The sequence below is a fragment of the Venturia canescens genome, chromosome 6 (genome assembly GCF_019457755.1).
Source record: "Venturia canescens isolate UGA chromosome 6, ASM1945775v1, whole genome shotgun sequence".
Lineage (NCBI taxonomy): Eukaryota > Metazoa > Arthropoda > Insecta > Hymenoptera > Ichneumonidae > Venturia > Venturia canescens.
In genome coordinates, this window is record NC_057426.1 from 5,277,100 (window position 1) to 5,297,707 (window position 20,608).

The following is a 20,608-nucleotide window of genomic DNA, read 5'->3' on the forward strand; positions in this document are numbered from 1 at the left end:
AAATAGTTAAAATAACACGTTGCCTGATGGAGCCTCGGGGATGGCCCAAGGCCTCGAGCGTCTATCGATCATTCGATAATCAATCCATTGGAATTGTAGCCACGCAAGTTCATTTCAGGGAGAAAAAAATGGACGCTTTTTTATCCTCGGGGAGGACTAAATTAATTATTCTTTTCGTCGCGGAACGAATTCTCGAGAGCAAAATGTGCGAATCATTGCCGCAGGATTCAGTGTTTTTGGGGAACTCGAATCCCCTTAAATTCGTGATTCAGGGCTATCCATGAATCGTATTTCATCGTTCTTACCCTCGAAGCTGAATTAATGATTGTTAATTGAAGTTAGTGAAATTGTTTCGTGACTTACAACGACGTTCCAGACTTGGTTCATCTTCTCCGCGACCGAGTTCATCGGGTTCATCGTGTCGATGAGCTTGTCGATCTTGCTCATTTTCGATCGAGTCTCGCTGTCCGGTTTCGACGTGTTGTCTGCCAAGGACGCGGCGCTCTTGTCGACAACGGCTTCGTGGATTTCCTTAGTCAGGGAATAAACGGCACCGAGAGTGTCCGACACGAGATTCATGTGGAACTGCAGTTTTCGATCCATGTTGCCGGTCTGCTGTCGCAGATTCTCAATCTCGATCGTCACGTGGTTCATGACTTCGTTGCTCATCGCTTTCGTTATTTCTACGACGTTCATACTAATCGGCTTCTTTTCGCTGGCTTCGGCCTTGATGTCGTCGTTCGGCAAGAAATTGTTGTCCAGCTGATTCTTCAAGCTCACAAGTTTCTCGTCGATGTCCGAAACTTTTTGATCCAGCGAAACGAGCTTCTCGCCGAGGTCGTTCGGCGACGGAACGTCGTGGTGGATCAATCGTATTATCGGAACTGGAATCGTGGAAAAAAGCGACGATGCATTTCGTTCGAATTCATTCGATGGCAGCAAACGTAATTTCAATGTCACTTTCGGGCTCACCTTCCTCGCTATTTCCGCTCCTGCTGTCGGCTGTTCTCGACTGCGGATCCACGTAATCCGGCGGGGGCGGAGGCTGCGCGTGAAACAGCTTGAGATCCAAAGTCCTCAGTTTCGTGATAACCGCATCAGTTTTGTCGATGTTGTCGTTCACCCGGGAATCGAGGGCCTCGACTCTGCGCATCAGATGCTCGACCGCTTTGTCCAAATTCTCGATCCGTTGGAGCTTCGATTCCAGCGTCGAAACGATCACTTCGAATACGTTGAAGAGATACTGCTCGCTGTTTGAAAACAAAAGATGACAACGTAGAAATTAGTGCTTTCGATTGTTCATCATCGCTCAAACTTCAAAGCCATTCACGCACGAGATTGAAAGTATACAAAAGCTTGGCTTCGGTTTCAACCGAGCTCGAGTGGCACGATTTCGCTTGCTCGCCACTTTCTAAAGAGAAGATTCCAGAAATTCGTCTAATCATGCAATTTCCTCAGAGAAATATCTGATTTGTTACTGCGAACGTGTCCCTAACATTTTCGTTGATCTTCCCGGCTGTCGTAGTGGCTGGGAGCAGCTTGAGCAGTGAAAACCTCGGTGTATGTCATAATACAGAATACAGGCTGATCCGAGGTATAACAAAACCAGCAGCAGTAGTTTCTGAAGTAACGGACAGAAGGCATGGTAATAGGACAGGAACAACTCGGCGACTTCCTCACCGATTGTAATTTCAACCTGTTTTCCGTCGCGCGGAGAGACATTTCAGAGACTGGTTTATAGCGGAGTCGTTGGTCTGCATTTTTTTCAGGTTTTTGCTAGCCGAGTTGCTTGCAATAGGTCCAAACCTGCCTTGACCAATACGACGTCGCAGCGGCCTCTTGTCTCGTCCAGCGGACCGCGTAATCCCGAGTTTACGCAGATTTCCAACTTTTCTCGACGAGCGTATATCGCCACTCGGGTTAACTAACAGGTGAGCGAAAGAAACACACGCGGTAAGCATATGGCGACATAATTGAATTAATTATTATTTAATCGTTACGAAGAAACAAGCGCAGGATCGGGAGCCCGGCAATCAAACCCGATGCTGGATACGCCGTGCATTGAGAATCACTTCGACTCTCTTTCCGCAAGTCGTTTTTGCGGGGCAGCCGTAAAAATAAGATATCTGCAAAGTTTCACGATGTTCATTGACCCCCACGATTCCTAATCGAGTCTCCCCGCCCGATTAAATCCTTTTTTCTTATCAAACGGTCTCGGATCACGCGAACTTCGGAAGCGAAAAAAGTTCAGTGACTCGTGCAGTGTCAGCACAGTTTCAAGTCCATTTCTCCAAACGCCAAAAAGCAATATCGATGAGATACTTTCGAAGCGATCAAACTGCCTCGAAGTGTTTCGTGTGTTGCATCACCTAAGCAGCTCGCTATTACAATGTCAAGAGAAAGAGCATCATGAACTTGCGAGCATCTTGAATAGAGGGCTGGGTCAGTCATTCATCTTGACCTTTAGCTGGTGAAGGAGCGCATAAAAACAATATGTTTGCTATATACATTGTGTATACAGAGAGGCTGGAGCCGATCCCTAGTTTGCTATCCGCACTGGCACATTACATGCACTTCTTCGCTTCGTGCTACGGATGACCTCGATCTTCTTACAATCGTACTCGAGCGATTCTGATGAAAGTGCACGCAAATGAAAACAGAAAATGTAATCCCCGTGACATATTCGACGCTCCAAGTTCGTAGGAAGGCGAAATTTGCGTAACCTTGAAACGACGTGTCGTCTTTCGAAAATATGTACGCAGACGACACTCTCTCGTCTGACTGTTCCGGATTCCTGGTGCGCAGAGTGAAATACTACACTCTGGCATAACGAGGAAGACTTTATTTTTAAGCTCGTTCCTGAAATTCAGTTTTTGAAATTACGGAGACGATTAACCTGTCGGAGAACTGCTGGCTTGGATAAATGCTGCTGCCACTCTCTTCCAAAGACTGGACAAAAGGTTATCTCAGCCACGAATATCAATACGCGGAAACCTCTGCGGTTGAGGGTTCGTGGCATTTCGTCATTAATAAGCAATGCTAATTTACTAAATGGTCGGTCCATTGGTGTTGCGCTCTGTGTTCATCGTTTCTTTTGCCTTTCACGAGGATACTCAATCCACAATGCTGAGTCTCTGGATACTGAGAACACCTTTCTAGGCATCACGTCGATTTGAGAATTTCCACGAGCCATTCCCCGCCAACCTGACTCGAGATTCTCACCCCGAAATCAGCCTCCCATCCGTTCATTGATCTCGTGCTGCCAAACAAGCCCAAAAAATGGGTCATGCGAAAGCACAAGATTTTGTATCGGCACTACGATTTTCAATGTCAAATCGTTCATAAAGTCATCAGTCAACGAAACAACGAATTCTACTGCACGAAACCTTGCACGAAATTATCGGACGACGAAAAAAATTTGGCTCCGTTCCCGGTGGATTGACAGTAAAAAAGCTCGATTAATTTTTGAATAGTTTTTACCCAGAACGAAATTTGACAGTTCGAATGAAATGAAATCGAATTTCTATAGAAAATGATTTCAAGTGCGATTATATATGCGGATCCAGGATCATAATACAAGCGAATTTCTTATGGAGGTTCAACCACATTTTATGAACTGATCGACTGTAGAATTATTCTCGTTGACCTACTTCATGTCAAACTTGAATCCAAGTTGAATTGGCCTGACAATGTAATATAATGAGAAAGTTATTTAATATGCGCGCGGTGAATATGTATTCGCAACCGCCCGAAGAGGAAAAAAAAAGATAATTTGCTTCGGTGTATTTGTGCTGAGCTGCATTAAATATTTAAAAGGGGCAGCACGGACTATTACGCCTTCGAGCTTATGTATATCGAGTCGCAAATCGCAGTACGAACTATGACGCGGATTCGAACGAAGCGCACGAGGAGGCGAGTGCTCGAGCGCTGAATCGGGCCACTAAACCAGCGAGCAGGGCCGAGCCCAAAAATTCAGTCACCGAGCAAAAAAATAGGGTCAATTCGAATCACATCCGTTTTGTGGCTCGACGATTATGGCACTGGCGTCGATAATCACGCGCGCATTGGATGTCACGTTCATCGTTCTAGGGCAGAGTGAAAAGGAAATGAAATATCGTGCGACGCTCGCGCCGAGCATTGTCTGCTCTCAAGCCAACTGCAGTGGGCATCGCGAAGATGAAAGGGAAGCCGCGATCGAACGAAATCCAAAGTGAGCCAGTCACTGTCTCCGACGTAATTCGATCGCGTTGCGCGCCGAGTATCGAAAAAATGCCTGATTACGTCGCCTCTTTTTGATCGATTGTTCAATCAACTCTCGGCATTGCGAAATGTTTTGTAAAATTTCAAACTAAAAGATGAAACCCTGCATGTTTCACACTTGAAAGAAACAATGTGCGTGACTCCTCGAGTCTCGCAGCGTGTGTTTATGGAAGACGATGCTAACACCACACGATCTTGCTAAAGCAGGTGAGAAACGTAGCGAACCGATATGGAATTGTTACAAAACGCGCGGATAAAACGCTTTTTTCGTCCTCTTCGCGTCGTGCGCGCACAAATGTTTTGTAAACAAGAGATGAAATTTCTTAATGTTTTATTCTGCGAATAAGTTAGTTTTGCAGAGTGTAAGCGAGGAGGAAAATGGTGGACACGGACGAGCGCGATCCTTCATGAGCATTGGCAAAATTGCTTATTCTCGCAGGTTCGACCGGTGCAATATATCAGCCGGAAATTGTTGTTTTGCAGTAGACGCGCGCGGGCGCGGGAGAAGGGATTGGAAAGGTAACAAGAAAGATACGAGAATCTCGCAATCATGCCCGTTTAACACACTTAGCGGCGTTGAATGTGCAACGAGCGTGCTTGCGATCGAGCTGCACATTTTCTCGTTTATCTCTCGATTTATATATAGGACATTATAAGGCGCTACGAGAATCGGCCTAGAATATCGAGTGATCGAGAAGGAAAGTAATGATTATAAGCCACGCGCACTCCCTCGACGCGAACCTTTGCGTTGAAATGAACTTTTGGAATTTCGGTCGAACGAGATAGCAGCGGCTTGCGAGCTCATTCGTCGAAGCTGGAAAAATCTGTGGCCAGCAGAGCCTACGATTAATCATCGACTTTGCCGCATCGAATCTTTCCCAATCAATCTTCAGCTGGCACGTAGCGAAGCATCATACTCCAACGCGCGCACTTGAAGCTCTGAATCCCAATCGGTAGATTTGAACACGCGAGAGAGCAAATAAGAAACGTCGAACAGGGCCGAGCGGCTCATCATCGAGTGTCAAAATACCTTAATATTTCTATTCGATTGTCCATTAGGATTGTAATCACGCACGCTTCGCAACTCCTTTTGATTCGAAGGCGACTCTCACTGAGAAAATGACAAGCATCGCATGCCACTGGCACGATCGATGATCGAATCGCTCATAAACATGAAAACATGGAGAAAAATGAGGTTTGCAGTCCTGCTAATACAACGCTCGATCATTTATTGTGAGAAACTTGTCCCGGAGGGTTAACAACTAACAAACGTAAGTTCGAAGCGAACTTGGAAAGGAATGTCTCCACCCACATGCACACATTCGCGCGTACACAGACACGCTCGCTCACTCCAGACTCGAGCCTCGAGCGTGCTTGCACAGTCGCGGTATTATTACATTGCACGCCGGGATTGTAACTCGAACTAAACAGGACTAGTTTCACCACCTACTTACGGGCATCGCGTTGTTGTGGATACCGCTCGGAACGCACTCAGCGTTTTAGAGAGCACTTTACAAAACGATAAACAAGCAAAGTGCATTTCGAGTAACCCTAAATCTCATGGTTCGCGAAAGTTTCGAGTCTCCGAAATCGACGAAAACGTTTGGAAGCATCTTCGTCATTTAATATTTTTCATACTGGAAAACCGGTTGCTGCTGATTTTCCACGGAAAAAATTGTCGAACGAAAACACTGGCTCACATTCGTTAAACTTTACGATCGATCATTCGCGATCACCCACCTTAATTACAGGCCTTCTCGTTAACTCGCATATATACGAGAGTCCGAAAACTTCGCAGCAATTTGACGCCCCCGCAGTTAAGGCTCTATTCGCAAACGTGTTTTTTCTCATCTCCCTTTTGAAATGTGCGACTTGGAAAGGGCACGAAGACGAGGACAGCGAAAATAATCGATTGACAATTTGACGAATTTGGAGATTTGGAGAGCTATTCAACTTGTTTTTTCTCGCATTTTTTGACGTCCATGAAATTATAGCGATTTTATCTTGCCGCAGATGTTTAAGTTGTACGTTGCTAAATTTACGAGCCTGCAGGTATAAATTACAGAGGATCACACATGAATACATGCCTCCTCGCGGGCACTGCGCAACACGACAGCTCCTCTTTCACCATCCGTCGATGGAAATTTCTCGTGCATCGAGTAATGTCACTTGAAACGACGCTTTAATTTTTCTGTACTTTGCAAAAGCAGTTAGACCAGCACTGGCTGCCGCGGCAGGACCCCCCGACATTTGACCCCTCGCGATAGAGCGCACTCTCGAATCGCTGATCCGTGACCTTTCGAGATACACATACGAGATTCGAGAAAAGCGTGTTTATTGATTGGGTACCGAAGAGATGCAATTTCTGACGAATGTCGAACGCGAAAGTCGCTTCGTCACGAGACTCTGTAAAAAATCTATTCCACGTCGTAAGTGTCAGCTTCTAACACGCACGAAGCCCAATTATCGCGAGTCCCAAATGACATTGATTGCCAATCAAAAGGTCCCACGATTCCAACACGAATATTCCAATGGAATTGAATCAATTTCAGGTATTAAAACTTTAATAGAGAGATCTTCGTGGAAAATAGTTTCTGAGCAAACTGCAAATAGCGTCTTTTCAACGCTGCTTTAATGAAGTTGGCAAAGATATGGGACATGCGATACCAGTGGTCATAGACGCTCGACCGCACTCACGTCTCGTTAAAAGGAAATTTCTCAACTAAAATATTATTGCAAATTTCAACACACGTTTGAACTTAATCTTCCATAATTCTTCGATAAGAACTGTTAAAAGTTTGTCGTTAAGGCACGGGGAGAAATCTCGTGTTCGTGCTCACGCCGTTATGATAATCTAATAACCATCAGGTCGAGCAATGCTTTTTGAAAATTCGAAAAAATCAGAACTCAATTCAGGGGAATTGCAACAGAAGTGCGCACGTAACTGCAAAGACGATTCTATTTCTCAAGCGAGTCAATTGGCTTCTCATAATTGGCTGCATACTTGATCGTTGAGTCTATAAACCGAGATTAATTATAGAAATATGTTCCACGATCAATGCCATCGAGGCTTTGTGAATCCTTCGCGGGGAGGAGTTTGATCCAGCGAGCAGCACGCGAGATCGCGATTGTAAATCGGGTTGCATTTACTTTTAATGCAAAATAGTTGATACGAATTGATGGCCTCCGTGGGATTCCTTATATTCTTGTATTCAAGGCTTCTACGGTCCAGTTAACAAGAATTTGCGTATCCATCAGTGTCGAAGGCCTGGGCAAGGCGATAATAAAGTGGATGAGGAGGATAATCGTAATCTTCAATGAGCTCAGAGTCCATCGTATGATTTACCGATAACAAACTCGTCGAGGGAATGCAGTTCGGTCGTTTAACGAAAGAGACAGAGAAATTAGAGCTTGAGAGTGACTTTCCAATCGGTACGATTAGTTTTAAGCTTTGCTCCGAAGTGAGCGAATCGATTTCACGCAAAAGCATAGTTCAGACTTTAGCTCAGCTGCGGAAAAGCGGCCGGGAGGCTTCAACAGTTTTTCACCTAAGCAGGATAATGGCACGATAATTTGGCAAATTAAGGATGTTGGGTAAGAACGTGGCCTACGGAATTCCTGAGAGAATAAAATCACTGAAATGTGTTAAATGAAATAAATGGGTTCGTGTAACGCACGTTCTCTCAGCTCGTGCGTTCTTTATGCGCCGTTTACTTTATATTGTTCACTTTGCTGTAATGTCTACCATAAAACATAAAACTCACTTAACCCTTCACTGTGCGCTAGTTTCATTCCGCGTGTGAGAAAAATCGCATTCTTAGGTGATTTTAATCTCGGAATCGAATATCCATCGGCGAGGGGGGAATTTGGTCAGCGAATTTTAATTCGAGGTCTCCCACGATCGCGGCGTCGCCAAAAAGTGCGTTGAAAACGGCCGCCAAACCCGGCTGAGGATCCTTCGCACCGAAGTGACCCAAATTTCTAATGATCGAAGGATTCGAAGAAAAGAAATCGAAATTCGTTTGCAATCGTAAGTCAATACAGAAATTAATAAATGTGTATGTAAATGGGATACTCTTGGAGATCGAACGCCTAATCGGGAGCAAGGTCTCAGTCTCCGGGTTATAGAGTGAGAATGCAGCAGGCTTTCTCCACGTCTCAGAGCCTCGAGCAGACGCGTGGAGCGTATCCCATGGTGAGGTACAGTAAAGTCGATTAATTTTTATCTCCTTGGATATTGAATAACTCAACTTCAGGGACGCGGACGCGAGCACTCGCGCCGATCGAACGTTTTCAGAAACAACGGATCTTGCTCGAGCTCTTTCCCGCCCTCTGCGATCTTCCAACGAGACTTCCGAATCGTGCGCTCTTTCAATCGCTATTCGACGAACTTAATGGGGTTTGGTGACCTTCGTCCAGAGGAGTGGAACTCGATCGCGATTGCTCGTAGACCCTCTGCCGACTAATTCGTTGAACTTCCGCAAAGTTAAACTTTCGAACACTCGAGATAAAGAAAACAAAATCGTCGATGTTGAATTATCTCGGGAAGATCATGAAAGTACACACTCTGAAAATAATCCTCTGCACAGTTCTCTGAATCAGCGCGCGCCACTCTGGCCCGTTCCTGATGTTCGATAATCAATAATTCATCACGGATTTCCCCGCTGACAAAGTATCCTATACGGACTTAAAAATCGGAGCTGCGTTTGAGTGCTCCAATAAGTAGCACACCCTGAAAATCAGCCTTCTAAGCTCGCGCAGGCTCCGGCTCATGGCTCGTTTAGCTCCGGGCCTCCGACGCAGCCGAACACGAGCGTTGATATTTTAGTCCCGATTTCTCGCAGTCGACAATAAGACTGATCGAGCGATAACGGAGCCGGTGATCCTGAACTAATGGATCGGGCAAAAAAGGTTTTATTAATTAATTAAATGAGTCCAGAATCGCATCGGCGGAGGAAATAAGCGGAGATGGTTGTACGAGATACGCGTGGGAACCGACCTGAATCGACTGTGATCAATGGCATTCTTCTGGAAAATATAGAACGCGGTGTTGCCTCAGATTTTGGCTTCTGACTCCATTTCGCATGTTATTTAATTCCACTAATTTGTCGTACACCCATAATTTAAGATTAGATCATTCCGTGGCCTGCCGCTACAGCAACGACCGATTTAAGGTAGCCTTTTCCCGGGAGGCCGCGTTTTATGGACCCTTAAAATATGCTTAAGGCGAATTCTAATGAACAGCAATATAATGCGAAATGAAACGACGTTTTGACATAAAGCTTGGTGCGCGGCCGGACAAAAACCAAGTGTTTGTGCGTCGCGCATATCGAAATTTGAAAATTTCAACATTCCTCGGTAATTAAACCGTGAGAACGCTGGTACGTTGTTACAATCGCGTATCTCAAGATTGCCGCGCGGCTGTACACGCTCCTGTAAACAATGTGAACGCGAGCAACGAGCAGCTCTCTACTGGTCAGAGCGGCCAGGAAACTACTGGGTTTGATTTTCCTCGCTGTTTTTCTCAATTTTTGACTTAAAGTGATGGAAAAAGTGACAACACATCGGAGGTGTTAATGGGATTTTACAGTATATTTAGCAGCAATTTACATACGAGTAAACAGCGTTGGGCATTGAAATTTTTTATTGTACAAATGATGTGTTGACCGTCGCGCTCAAAAAATTGTGTCCTAATACGCATTACGATTTTAGAGCCAATTTAAAAATGATAATTCTAATACAATTTCTTGCTCAGAAATAACCCTCCTGACGAGTTATTAATTATCAAACGTTGACGAAGCCGCGTGCACTTTCACTGTGGATACTGCCGAGCGCGTGAAATCAATCTCGTAAAGCATAAAATTTCAACAAAAAACTTATCGACGATGCTTCTCGAAGTCTTCGGTCGTTTGGGCCTGCGAGCGCGGATTGAAAATCGACGTGATTTCATTCCTGTTACTAGTAGTTTGATTCAAACTCAAGTTTCAACGGTAAGGGAGCGCCGTATATGACTTTTTTTATCCGTAAAAAATGTTATGCTCTACAAGATTGATGCTATGCATTTTTTCCACGTTCCTCACCGTTTTGGCAGCGCTGTAGTGAAAGTACGTTGCTTTATCCACGTTGAAACGAATTTATAACTCATCGGGAAGGGAACCTGATGAGAAATGATTTATCAGATGAGTTTTCAACTCTTGGGATATTCGCTTAGGAAATACTGAATCAAATACTAAACGCATCAATGATTTTCGTTCCAACAAAAATAGTTTTTTTTTTTTTCATTTTCCGAAGTTCCTTGAATTTAAAACCTCGTCCAAGCTTTCATTTCGTTTTCTAAAGAATCGTCCCTCACGCAATTGCACTCGGATATGAAGACGATCGAATTGATTCTTCGAACAACAATAACTCGTCTCGCTTCGTGTGCGGATTTGAATGAAAAATATTTCGTTGTTATTTTTTTGGCGAAAGGCGAGTCACTTTCGTCTCTCATATATGTTTTACGTAAACTCTCTAAAAGTATTTATACTTTTTCAAGTAAATGGATAAGTGCGGCTCTTAGATAAACCGATCTCGACATATGCTACACATAACACGCTGTGTACAGAGATCACGTTTATTGTTTCCTCATCATTCTAGACTTACGTGAACGAAGGAAAAAAAACGTTTGAGTTGTTTTACTGTACACAAGAATTCCGAGAACAGCAACGTTACACTCACGATTTATTATGTGGATGAAAAAGGGGTTATTTTCTTGCCTGTTTTCTAAAACACTATTTTTTTCGCATGTACCCTGAAATAAGCTTGGTCCCATCACCGGGAGTTTCGTCAGTGTGTTCTCTGTAGCAATCGAGAGCATTCGTCGATCGCATGTGGATCGCATATTCCCAGTCCGTTGCTCCAGACAATTGGTCCCAAAAGTTGACTTTTGAACTCTTCCTCCTTTTCGCTATTCAATGGCTTGCTTTTTGTGAAAAATCTTCATCTCCCACAATGAGCTACTTTTTGGTTAACAATCGTAGCTTGCAATAGTAAAAGCGTGCACGATTTCTCGCATTGAATAGACTGTAAAAATCTTACGTATGATTCCGAACGTTCACACGTACAAAAGTCGGTCAGTCAGTGAGTTAATGGCCTTCGAGATACTTTTTGCCCGCGACTTGCGTGTGAGATATTGAGAGATCTACCGCATCGCATAAGCTTTGAGCTGTGAATCGAAAAACCGCGGTGTCAAATGAGCATTGAAAGTGAACGCAAAAATCGGTGCGCACGGGGGAGCCCTGACTGATTTATCGCTAATTTTTCGAATACCACTTTTGATTCATGAACAAAATAAACAGTAAATCACTTTGAACCCTATTCGCAACAATAAAACTCCAAGGTAGACGTACCCCGCGAGAGTGTATCATTTAATTTAGTAATATAAATACAGGAATCGGGGGCCGAACTATGTATACATATTGCCAGCAGACATCGCGCTGCGATCAAACGTGAACTCGCTGCTCAGACAGCCTTGGGTGCAATCCTTTCACGTCGACATTGCATTTTTCACGAATGGGTGAATGGCACGGTTATTAAATCGTTCCGAACGACGCTTCATGATTCATCCCTCTTGTTTCTAACTTCTGTAAACGCGGGGTGCTTCATGGCCGCGATTTGGTAGCTCTCGAGACGAGTTCATCTCGAGATAACGAGAATTATCCGTCGAGATGATCGATGAGATGGAGCGACTATAAAAACGAGTGCAAACTCAGCAATTAATAAAAACGCGCCTGCGATCTTTCAGCATTTCAAATCCACCGTAACCGCGCGCGTTTCATCAAAAGCTCTTGAGTCGTGAGCGCAACAACGAGTGCAGAATTTCTGACTTTACGAACGTTACGAGCAGTTTCCAATCGATGCTTCAAGCCCCAGAGAAACCTTGGAGTTAAAACTCCTTTTACGAAATCCGTAAATTTCCGTGGTGAAATCCGCGTAGAAAACTTTCGTACAGACATGCACAGAAGCAAGAAGAGTTTAAACGAGGCAGGATATTATCGTACGACGTCGTTTCACAAAGTGGATGGCTCGTTTTGACATTGAGTCCGAGCTGATAATCGCATCGCGATACAATAACGAGGATTTGTCGTGTCGTTACACACACCGAAGTGATTGATCGAATGATGCGATTGGGCGGGCGCGTCTATCGAGCAAAATAAAATCAGATCCATGCGGGATGTGCCTCCAGGTATCGGGGCAACCGTCCACCAGCTTATTTGTACTTATTCCGCGCCAATGAAATAAAAGCCGATGTTACAGAGGTGCGCGGATATGTTGCAACCAGTTGATGTAACATATATTTATAAATACATATATACATACTTACATAGTAAGAGGTGTACCGAGGTGTATGTGCAGACTCGAGCTCGGACTCGCCGTGGGAGCGAGACCGGCTTTGCCTTACATAACGAGAGATTTTTACCCGTAGGCCCAATACCACTTACTGGACGTCACGAGTGGTGCTTTAACAGGTGTATGATTCTCTTCCATATGCCCCATGTCCATGGGTCTATACGTACGTTTCACCTCTCCCTCGAGCTCGCTCTCTCTTTTTTGCTCCCTCTTTCGCCAGCATTTGAACGAAAAATCAAGGAAAAAGAAACGAAAAGAAGACAGAAAATCGTCGGCGGGACGATTGCGTTGGGAAAAGTAATGAGCAAGGACTGCGCGAAGGACGCAGCATTGATCCGTCGAAAGACAATCGTTCGACCACCGGTTATAAACGTCGCTTCGTCCTGCCAAAGTGTAAAAGGTTGACAATGAGAGCGTCCCTCCAGGGAACTAGACCATGTATTGTGCATGCGAGAATGTTGGAACGAGTTTGGAAAGCTTATCAAAGTGTCGCGCCCGGAGAACTGGCCGATTAAATTTTTTCGAGCGGTGTCATTTTTCGTTAATGATCCAGTTCTCTCTCCGGTGAGTCTGAGGGACTCGCGAGCGATCATCGCTTTCTGCGGGTACGACCTCGCGGGTCCTTCGAGAATCGGGTTTGGACGCTCTCTCTCTCTCTTCGGAGAGGATGCTCGTTCTTTCCGAAAGATTGGCATGCTTTTTCTTACGACACGAGTCTCGCGTACATCGATCAAGAAATTCTGGAATGATTTCGAACGATTAAATTCTGTTTTCAGTTAAGATACGAGCCCTCGATATGCGTTACGGAGTGCAACACGTTTTCTTCCCAATTTCCTTGTACTCTTATTTCCTTGAACTCCGCGGGCAGCGCGAATTTCATTTACATAATACCGCCGCGGTTAGTTTGGGCGTGCGCGGCAGTAGCACATCGCGCCGCGATGTATTCATCGACCGTAAAACGGTGGATCGTCGCGAATGAGCGAATTTCCATAAATTCATAGCATCAACCGAGCGTGGTGATCACGCCACTCGCTTTACCTACCCACCGCCGTCTCTCATCAACAATTATTTTCTTCGTCTCAATATTTTCTCAAGAACAAACGATAATTGCATTCAAATTATACCGTTTCATCGCGCGCGGACTTTACCGTTATGGGTAAAGAATGATTGATCCGAGAACACGATATACTTCTCGTCGTAAGAATAAATAATCGACGACCGCGCCGCTCTCCGGCTCTTGTAATTTGTGCATTTGCATCGCAGAACGTTTCCCAATACGCTCCATCCGCTCATTCTATATTTCAAAGTAGTGATCGCTCGAACAAACTTTCCAAAATAATGTGACACATTAGATGCCGCGCGGCCGAAATTTCGAGGCGCGGATGACTCAATTGCATCGATATTATCCATCGAGTGTTATCCAATTCGAGTTATCCAATAAACGTAACTATTTTTATAAATTTATTGAAATTTTAAGTGATTTTCTCGCCGCATTGGGATCTCGGTGCATCGACCTCTGTATGAAATTATACAAAAATTTGAATAATTCAATAAATACGAGAGTGAAAGTTGTACTAATGAGAAATACTTCGTATGGCTATAATTTTTCAGTCGCGTATGTGTCCAAATCAGCGAGAAAAAATCCATAGCGCGATGCCCCTCGAAGTTTTATAACCGCGCGCACATGCATAATGCTTGGTTCGCATGCAGCGAATGCCTGTGTATAGAAATCTCTTCGGAAGTCTTTGTAATCGAATGAAATCGTGTTTTCGGTCATTACACGATTGACAATGGGGCCCGAGATCATAATTCATTGTCAAGAGCTCCTTAACTCAATTCGTGTTCGCATCGCTACAAAAAAACGATCGTCCGTACGTCGTTACGGAAATTAAAATGTCCAGAGAGTGATTTTGGTTTTGTGCTCGGTTTTGTGCTCCTCCGATGATGAGCAACGGCACACGGTTAACCATTTAATTGATGAGACAAGAGGCAGTTGAAAAAGCCACTTGTGATATCAAATACGTCAACGCGATTTCGGACTCGCACCTGCGACTCGGCGTCGCTTTATTGGGATATACCTGTGCGAGCGTTTGTTTCCTTTTTCTACACGCGGCAACCCTCGGGGCTCAATCAAAAACTTTCCAACTTTTACTTCTCGCCTTTTTTCAGGTGTAGGTAATTTTTATTCTGTGCGTTCTCGCGGACGATTATTTTTAGCACGTCGTTCGACTAATCATCTTCGAAAGCTTCGCGACTCTATCACTTTATTGAAAAACATAATTTTCCATCTCCCACTCTCTCTCTCTCTCTCTTTTTTTTTTTGAGGTTTACACCAGAAACACATCGAAAGAGAGCGTACTTCGCTTTTTGTTACGCCGCTCCCGTTTGAAACTGGCGAGCAGAGCACACATCGCGCGCTGTTCTATTCAGCTGGCAAGCGATTATGTACGTTTTCGAGCCTTATCCTCTCTCGTGTACGCTCGAGGGCATGGCCAGAGGAGAGATCTCAATGTAACTTCCATCGCGAAAGAAACCGTCGGAAGGGATTTATTTACGCGAGTTCCTGTGACTTTGAGCGTGGAAGTTTTTCAGCCGCTGTTATGTGCTCCGCTAAATGTGCAAATTACATTTAATTCTTGTTTCAAATTATAGCGGAATAATACGTGCTCGAGTGAGCATTATTTAATCTCCGTTAATTTTTTTTCACTCGAGAACATTTAATTGAACGATATTATGCAATCCCTTTAAAGGAAGATACTCTTTGCTCATTTTCGAATTATTCAAACGAAATTTAACTACCTTAACTCGTTAGCTTTTCCCGTATTATGTTGCCAATATTCTTCCATAATAACGATCCCCTTTCTCTTCAGTTTCGTATAGCTGCACATCCTGTTTCCACCGCGAGGGAAAATAAGCGTGGCTACTCAAAAATCCGTCGACTCCAGTCGATTTTGTCGTACTTTATAAATGTTTATGCTATTCATTTCTCGAGAAACGGTTGAATCCGAAAATCCATGGAAACTCTAGATTCCTAAGCCCCGAGTTAGATATATTTTCACCCCAATCAATAGACCGATTGAAATCTGTTCTTCATTGGAAGTATAAAGAAAAAAGAGAGTCACGGTCATCGGTAACTTTCGATTTATCTTTCAGGAATCGCGCAAGGATACCAGAATGCGGAACTTGGTTTAAAAAAAATAAAAAAACAACTTCCGAGCATAAGTCATTTCTACGAATAATAAAGAAAGTGAACCTTCAGCTGAAATCTGGCTTGTGCTCATCTGCCGGATACTCACATTCCATACCGACTGTGTATGCGTATACGAATATATATATATGTATATTCATATCTTGATTTTTTGTCCAGGTAGAAAGGCCACTAGCCTCTTCTCGTATTCGCGCGCGCGTGTCATTGAAAGGCGCTCTGCCAAAACTCGATTTTCTTATGTATTCACACGAGGAATTGGAGAGTCCACGCTGTTCTTGTGCACAGTTTAGGGAAGAAGATGCGTGATGTTGACACACGCGAGTGTACGTGCTCGTGGTCTAAAGAAACTTGCCGCTGGCAGGTTAAGACGTGGGTGAGACGACCAACTATAAATGGGTCGTCGTCATTCTCCTCCCGCGTCCAAGTTTTCATTCATAAACTCAAAGGCGTCGTAATGTACGATAAAAAAAGAGATAGGATAGTTGAGGTATTAAAAGTACATTAAGTCGAGAAATAAAATTGATAGATCAAAACTTTTCAAAAGTTTTATTGCTCTTCGTATCTAGTTGCGACGTAGGATAACGACTTCGGAGTTCCTCGAGTGGGGAAAAAGAAAAAATTGGCTTTCCAGGGACCCTCGTAGGTTCGAAAATTTCAATTGGGATTTACCTGCGACTCATCCTTTTACGATTTCTACCAGTAATAACCATCCCGGAAATCGTTTGTTTGTGACGCTTTTCCAGTGGTCAATCCACAACTTCGCATTTGCATGCGAATGAAGGATTCGGATTTTCTGTATTTTTTTCGAGTTACGGTGGGACCGTGGACAGAAACGTTCGGAAAACAAACGCCGAGGAAAAGCTACTCGCACTGCGGCGTCTCCGTTTCGTTAGTCTCTTCGTGACCTGACTACCGCTCTAACCAACGATCATCCGTGTAAACACGATTTTCCTCCGGGTACTTCGACGCTGACTCTTCGTCACAGAATTATTATTCATTCACTGTCAACGTCTAGCCAGCGCAGTACTCAAGATCCGGGAGTGAAATTCTCGAGGGTTTTTTTAGATTTATTTCAAGGGCTCATTAGACGGCCAAAAAAAGACTGTTTTCACGAATTTTTTTCACCGATATAAATTATAAATATGGATATAAAAAATGTTAGGCTTAATAAATACACTCGTGAAATACACAAAAAAAAATTTTATATTTATTTTACTCAGTTTTCGTACAGAAAAATGGGGGAGAAGAGAGATCCAAAAAAAACATGGCTGTTGATAAAATATCTGGAACGGATGATGGGAGAATGAAAATTAAAATGGACAGAATGGCGGCTATTTTTCCAAAGACTACGAAAAAGCACGTTTTTTTCACCGCGTGGTCAAATTTTGGTAAGGATCGGTCGAATAGTTTCGGAGATTTTATCAACGAGCCGTCGAAAAACGTAACTTTGAGAGAAACGCGTTTAAACAAAGGCAGGCACGCGGTACCGCACTGTGCGGCGCGTATTAGCGCGCTCGCAGGCAGCCGAGAGACTACCCAGATCTTCATAAAATTTTAGTATGATACTTTTAAATATGTATACTTTTGAAGGATGGAATTAAAAAAAATCGATTTTTTGATAATTCGAATCAGGGAACTTTAAACAAGTTGGAAAAATTTTCCTCAATTAAAAGAGAATTCAAAGTCGAGCTCATTTTTTTAGTGACAGAAGTACTTTTACTCGGTCATTTGATGGATGGATCAGAGACTCGACGCAACACGCCGGATTCCCATTAATTATTAACAGTGAACTCTGGCCTACGAAAGATGTCGAAAATGCTAACCGCCGGGCTACTTTTCGCGCAGAAATCTTTATCGCATCGGATCTCGATTCCACCACTAAATTTAAATGAATAACGGTATAACGAAAATATAAAAAATAAAAATCCATTTATACATGTTGGCGTGAACACGCGTCCAGTCCTAGAAGACGGTTCACTGACTCCCAAACGTGTTTTCAACTTCTTCGTATATCCTGCTAGGCAAAATACAAGGAAACATCACATTTTTAAGGATCAAGTCGACCCTGAACTCTCCTAGGCGACTCGGTAGATGCGAGTCTCGTCCATCCAGTCCAAGATCGATGCGAATTTCGAAAGCCGAGCCAGTGTCACGTAGCCAAGTTTTTTTTTCCCCAAATCCAGAGAATCGTGTTCCGATTTAATGGAACTTTCATGCTCGCATATTAAGGGAGAGGTTCGATCGATTGGCCACTGACCAAATTGCGCAACGAAGAAGTGCAGCTATTTTCCGGGGATTGCGCACCGGAAATCCGCGTACGATAATCAAGTGGCGACCTACCGAGCCCCACTATCATTTTCAACAGCTGACTGACCGTCCTCGGCAAAGGACTTGCACGATCCAGGTATAACAGCCTCGATATGCGACATGCACGCGAAGTTCCGCCGCAAGAACTGCGCAGTTTGATGCACGGGAGAGCGCGCAAAATGCACGATCGTGTTAACTCGCATTGAGACCTCTCAGCGAGATCGTCGTTGTCTGTCGTTGTGAAATACGCGCGCGGCTGCTGGCACAACTTTTATATGGAGCACGAAGCACGCAGCGTCTGTGGAATTTACTGAAGCATACCGCATAGGTATAATAAATGGAAAGCAGGAAGTCGACACTTCTTTTTTCCTATAACTCTTCGAGGTATTCGCCGCTGAAGCAAACTCTCGGGCAGTCGGGGGGGGGGGGGGGGGGGGGAGCCAGAAATCCCAATTGTTTCCTTACATTTCGAACGAAAATGACTACTTTTCGTCCGCGACTGTCTAGAAAAATCGCATCGAGCCCGTGTGCGAATCGTTTGCAATTGGAGGGGAAACTCGTTCTGCTGATTTTTTCATAGCCCTGACTCACTACGGTTTTGGCTGATTCTGGTCCCTCTTGCCAAAGGTTTTAACGACACTTTTCGTATGCTTTTGACTCTCAGAAGTTTTATTTTCACAATGGGAGTGCTGACGATTAGAACGAGTCTATAAAAAACGGATTTCTCCGAGTGCGGATGAAATTCGGAGAAAATTGATGAAATTTTGCATTAATTTTGGATCGAATGACCCAGCAGTGGCAGTAAAATCGAAGCTCACGAGTATCGAGAATAATTCTTCACAGCATCCGTCAGCGATTGCGCGAGTTCCGTGGATCGTTACTCGGAATCCAACGCTCAGCGAAAAAAACACTTCCGGTTTCCCTTCTGGACGGTTCACACTTCGGGCAATCGTCAAGAAACACATTCTCGACGGGGAAAATGTTTCTCCGCCTTTCCCTGAAGTATATCTTGTTCGGTGGTACAATAAAAAACACAAAAACGAACGGCTGTCTCACCCTCGTGGCGAGTTCGCGGTTGGTATGTCTGAGTCTCGGGCCTGCAACGTGCCACACTCGAGTTTCCCATTGTTGCGCATTCGTTTTATATCACCATTTTCCCATAGTTCGCTTTGAGTTTAATGCGAGTTTGTCGCCACCGCGCAATTCGCACAGAATGGCGTGTACGCATGCTCGCTCGAACAACAGTGGATTTGGTGCTGATATTTTGTTCCCTTGCCATGAAGAATTCAATGCGTTTCTCCCGAGAAATGATATTAAATTATACGACGCATTCAATGAATACATTTCGAGTACGCATACTTTTCAATCCTCACAAAATCGTGGACCTTAGAAAATAAAAAGATCGCAATTACATGTTTTCCCTGCAAAAGAATCTTCTGCTTAAGGTAGCTCATGTACGAAACGATTTTCTTAAGAAAGTCTTGAAATTTACACAGAATTTAAATGCGTAGTCGACTGGCACGCATATTAAATTTTAAAAGGGTTCGTCTAATTGATTATTGAGATAAACGTGCTCGAATATGATGAAAAATACACAGGGTTATAGGGACTATGCGTGAAAAATCGTTTATCTTTCCATATAACGAATGAACGCTGCTTACGAAGTTTATGAATAAGTACACAATAACAATGAGGTATATAACGAAGGTTGAACGAAAAAGATTGAACGAAATTGATAATGAGCACTCGAATAACCTCACATTTGCTTATTTCGGCATTTTGTTTTTTCTCGGCTTGGCCCATTCCTGTCACAGCCTTCTGTCTTTTTATTAAGATCCATTTCCCCTTGCGCTCTCTGAAGCGTTTTTTTTACATAAAAAATTATAGTATTTTAGCCAGGGACGAATGAAATTTGGGGGTCAGTGACGGATCCCCGATTGATGAATGTTTTGTAATTTTATTAGCGAAAATCTACCTCAACTTTGGAATTCAAACACGCAGCGATAACGATAATTTTCAAATGTTCCGACCGCTTTTTATTTCCACTTTTCTTTATTAAACGGAAATGTATTCGCAAATTCGTGTTCTCATAATGGAAATGCATCGTACCTTGTAAGAAAACCCGGCCTCTCATTGTAGTCAATAAGATTTCTCCATTTGATTGGCCGTACGAAGCTCCGAGCAGCGTTACACTCTGCCGTATTCGCTATTACCATAAACTCATTCTCCTCTCGTGAACCTTCACTTTCCGTGTGAGCGCATGTGTGTCTGTGCGCGCGTGTACCAACCACGTGTGTCATTCGTTCTGCTAGATTTATAACACACGACTTTGATATCGCGCGCGCGCATGGATTATGAACTATGAAGGATTCAATACATCTCGTACGCTGGACCCTCGCGAGCCAATCCGAGAGCATATGATTCTTGCTGTGCTGTCGTTGAGAG

At 43.8% G+C, this 20,608-nt stretch overlaps 1 protein-coding gene across 4 annotated transcripts in view; it reads right to left on the reverse strand.

Moving 5' to 3' along the window:
* LOC122412214 (angiopoietin-2) overlaps positions 1-20,608 on the reverse strand; it is a 37,042-nt gene that overhangs the window by 12,861 nt on the left and 3,573 nt on the right. The window contains exons 1-3 of one of the 4 annotated variants that reach the window (XM_043421621.1): positions 6,348-6,583; positions 973-1,250; positions 364-884 (exon numbers count right to left, since the gene is read on the reverse strand). In XM_043421621.1, the coding sequence (XP_043277556.1) occupies positions 364-884; positions 973-1,250; positions 6,348-6,391 (843 nt within the window). In that variant the 5' untranslated portion in view covers positions 6,392-6,583. Of the gene's footprint in view, positions 1-363; positions 885-972; positions 1,251-1,334; positions 1,431-6,000; positions 6,091-6,347; positions 6,584-20,608 lie in introns of those variants that run through there. The other 3 variants (XM_043421624.1, XM_043421623.1, XM_043421620.1) reach the window with 3 other exon arrangements.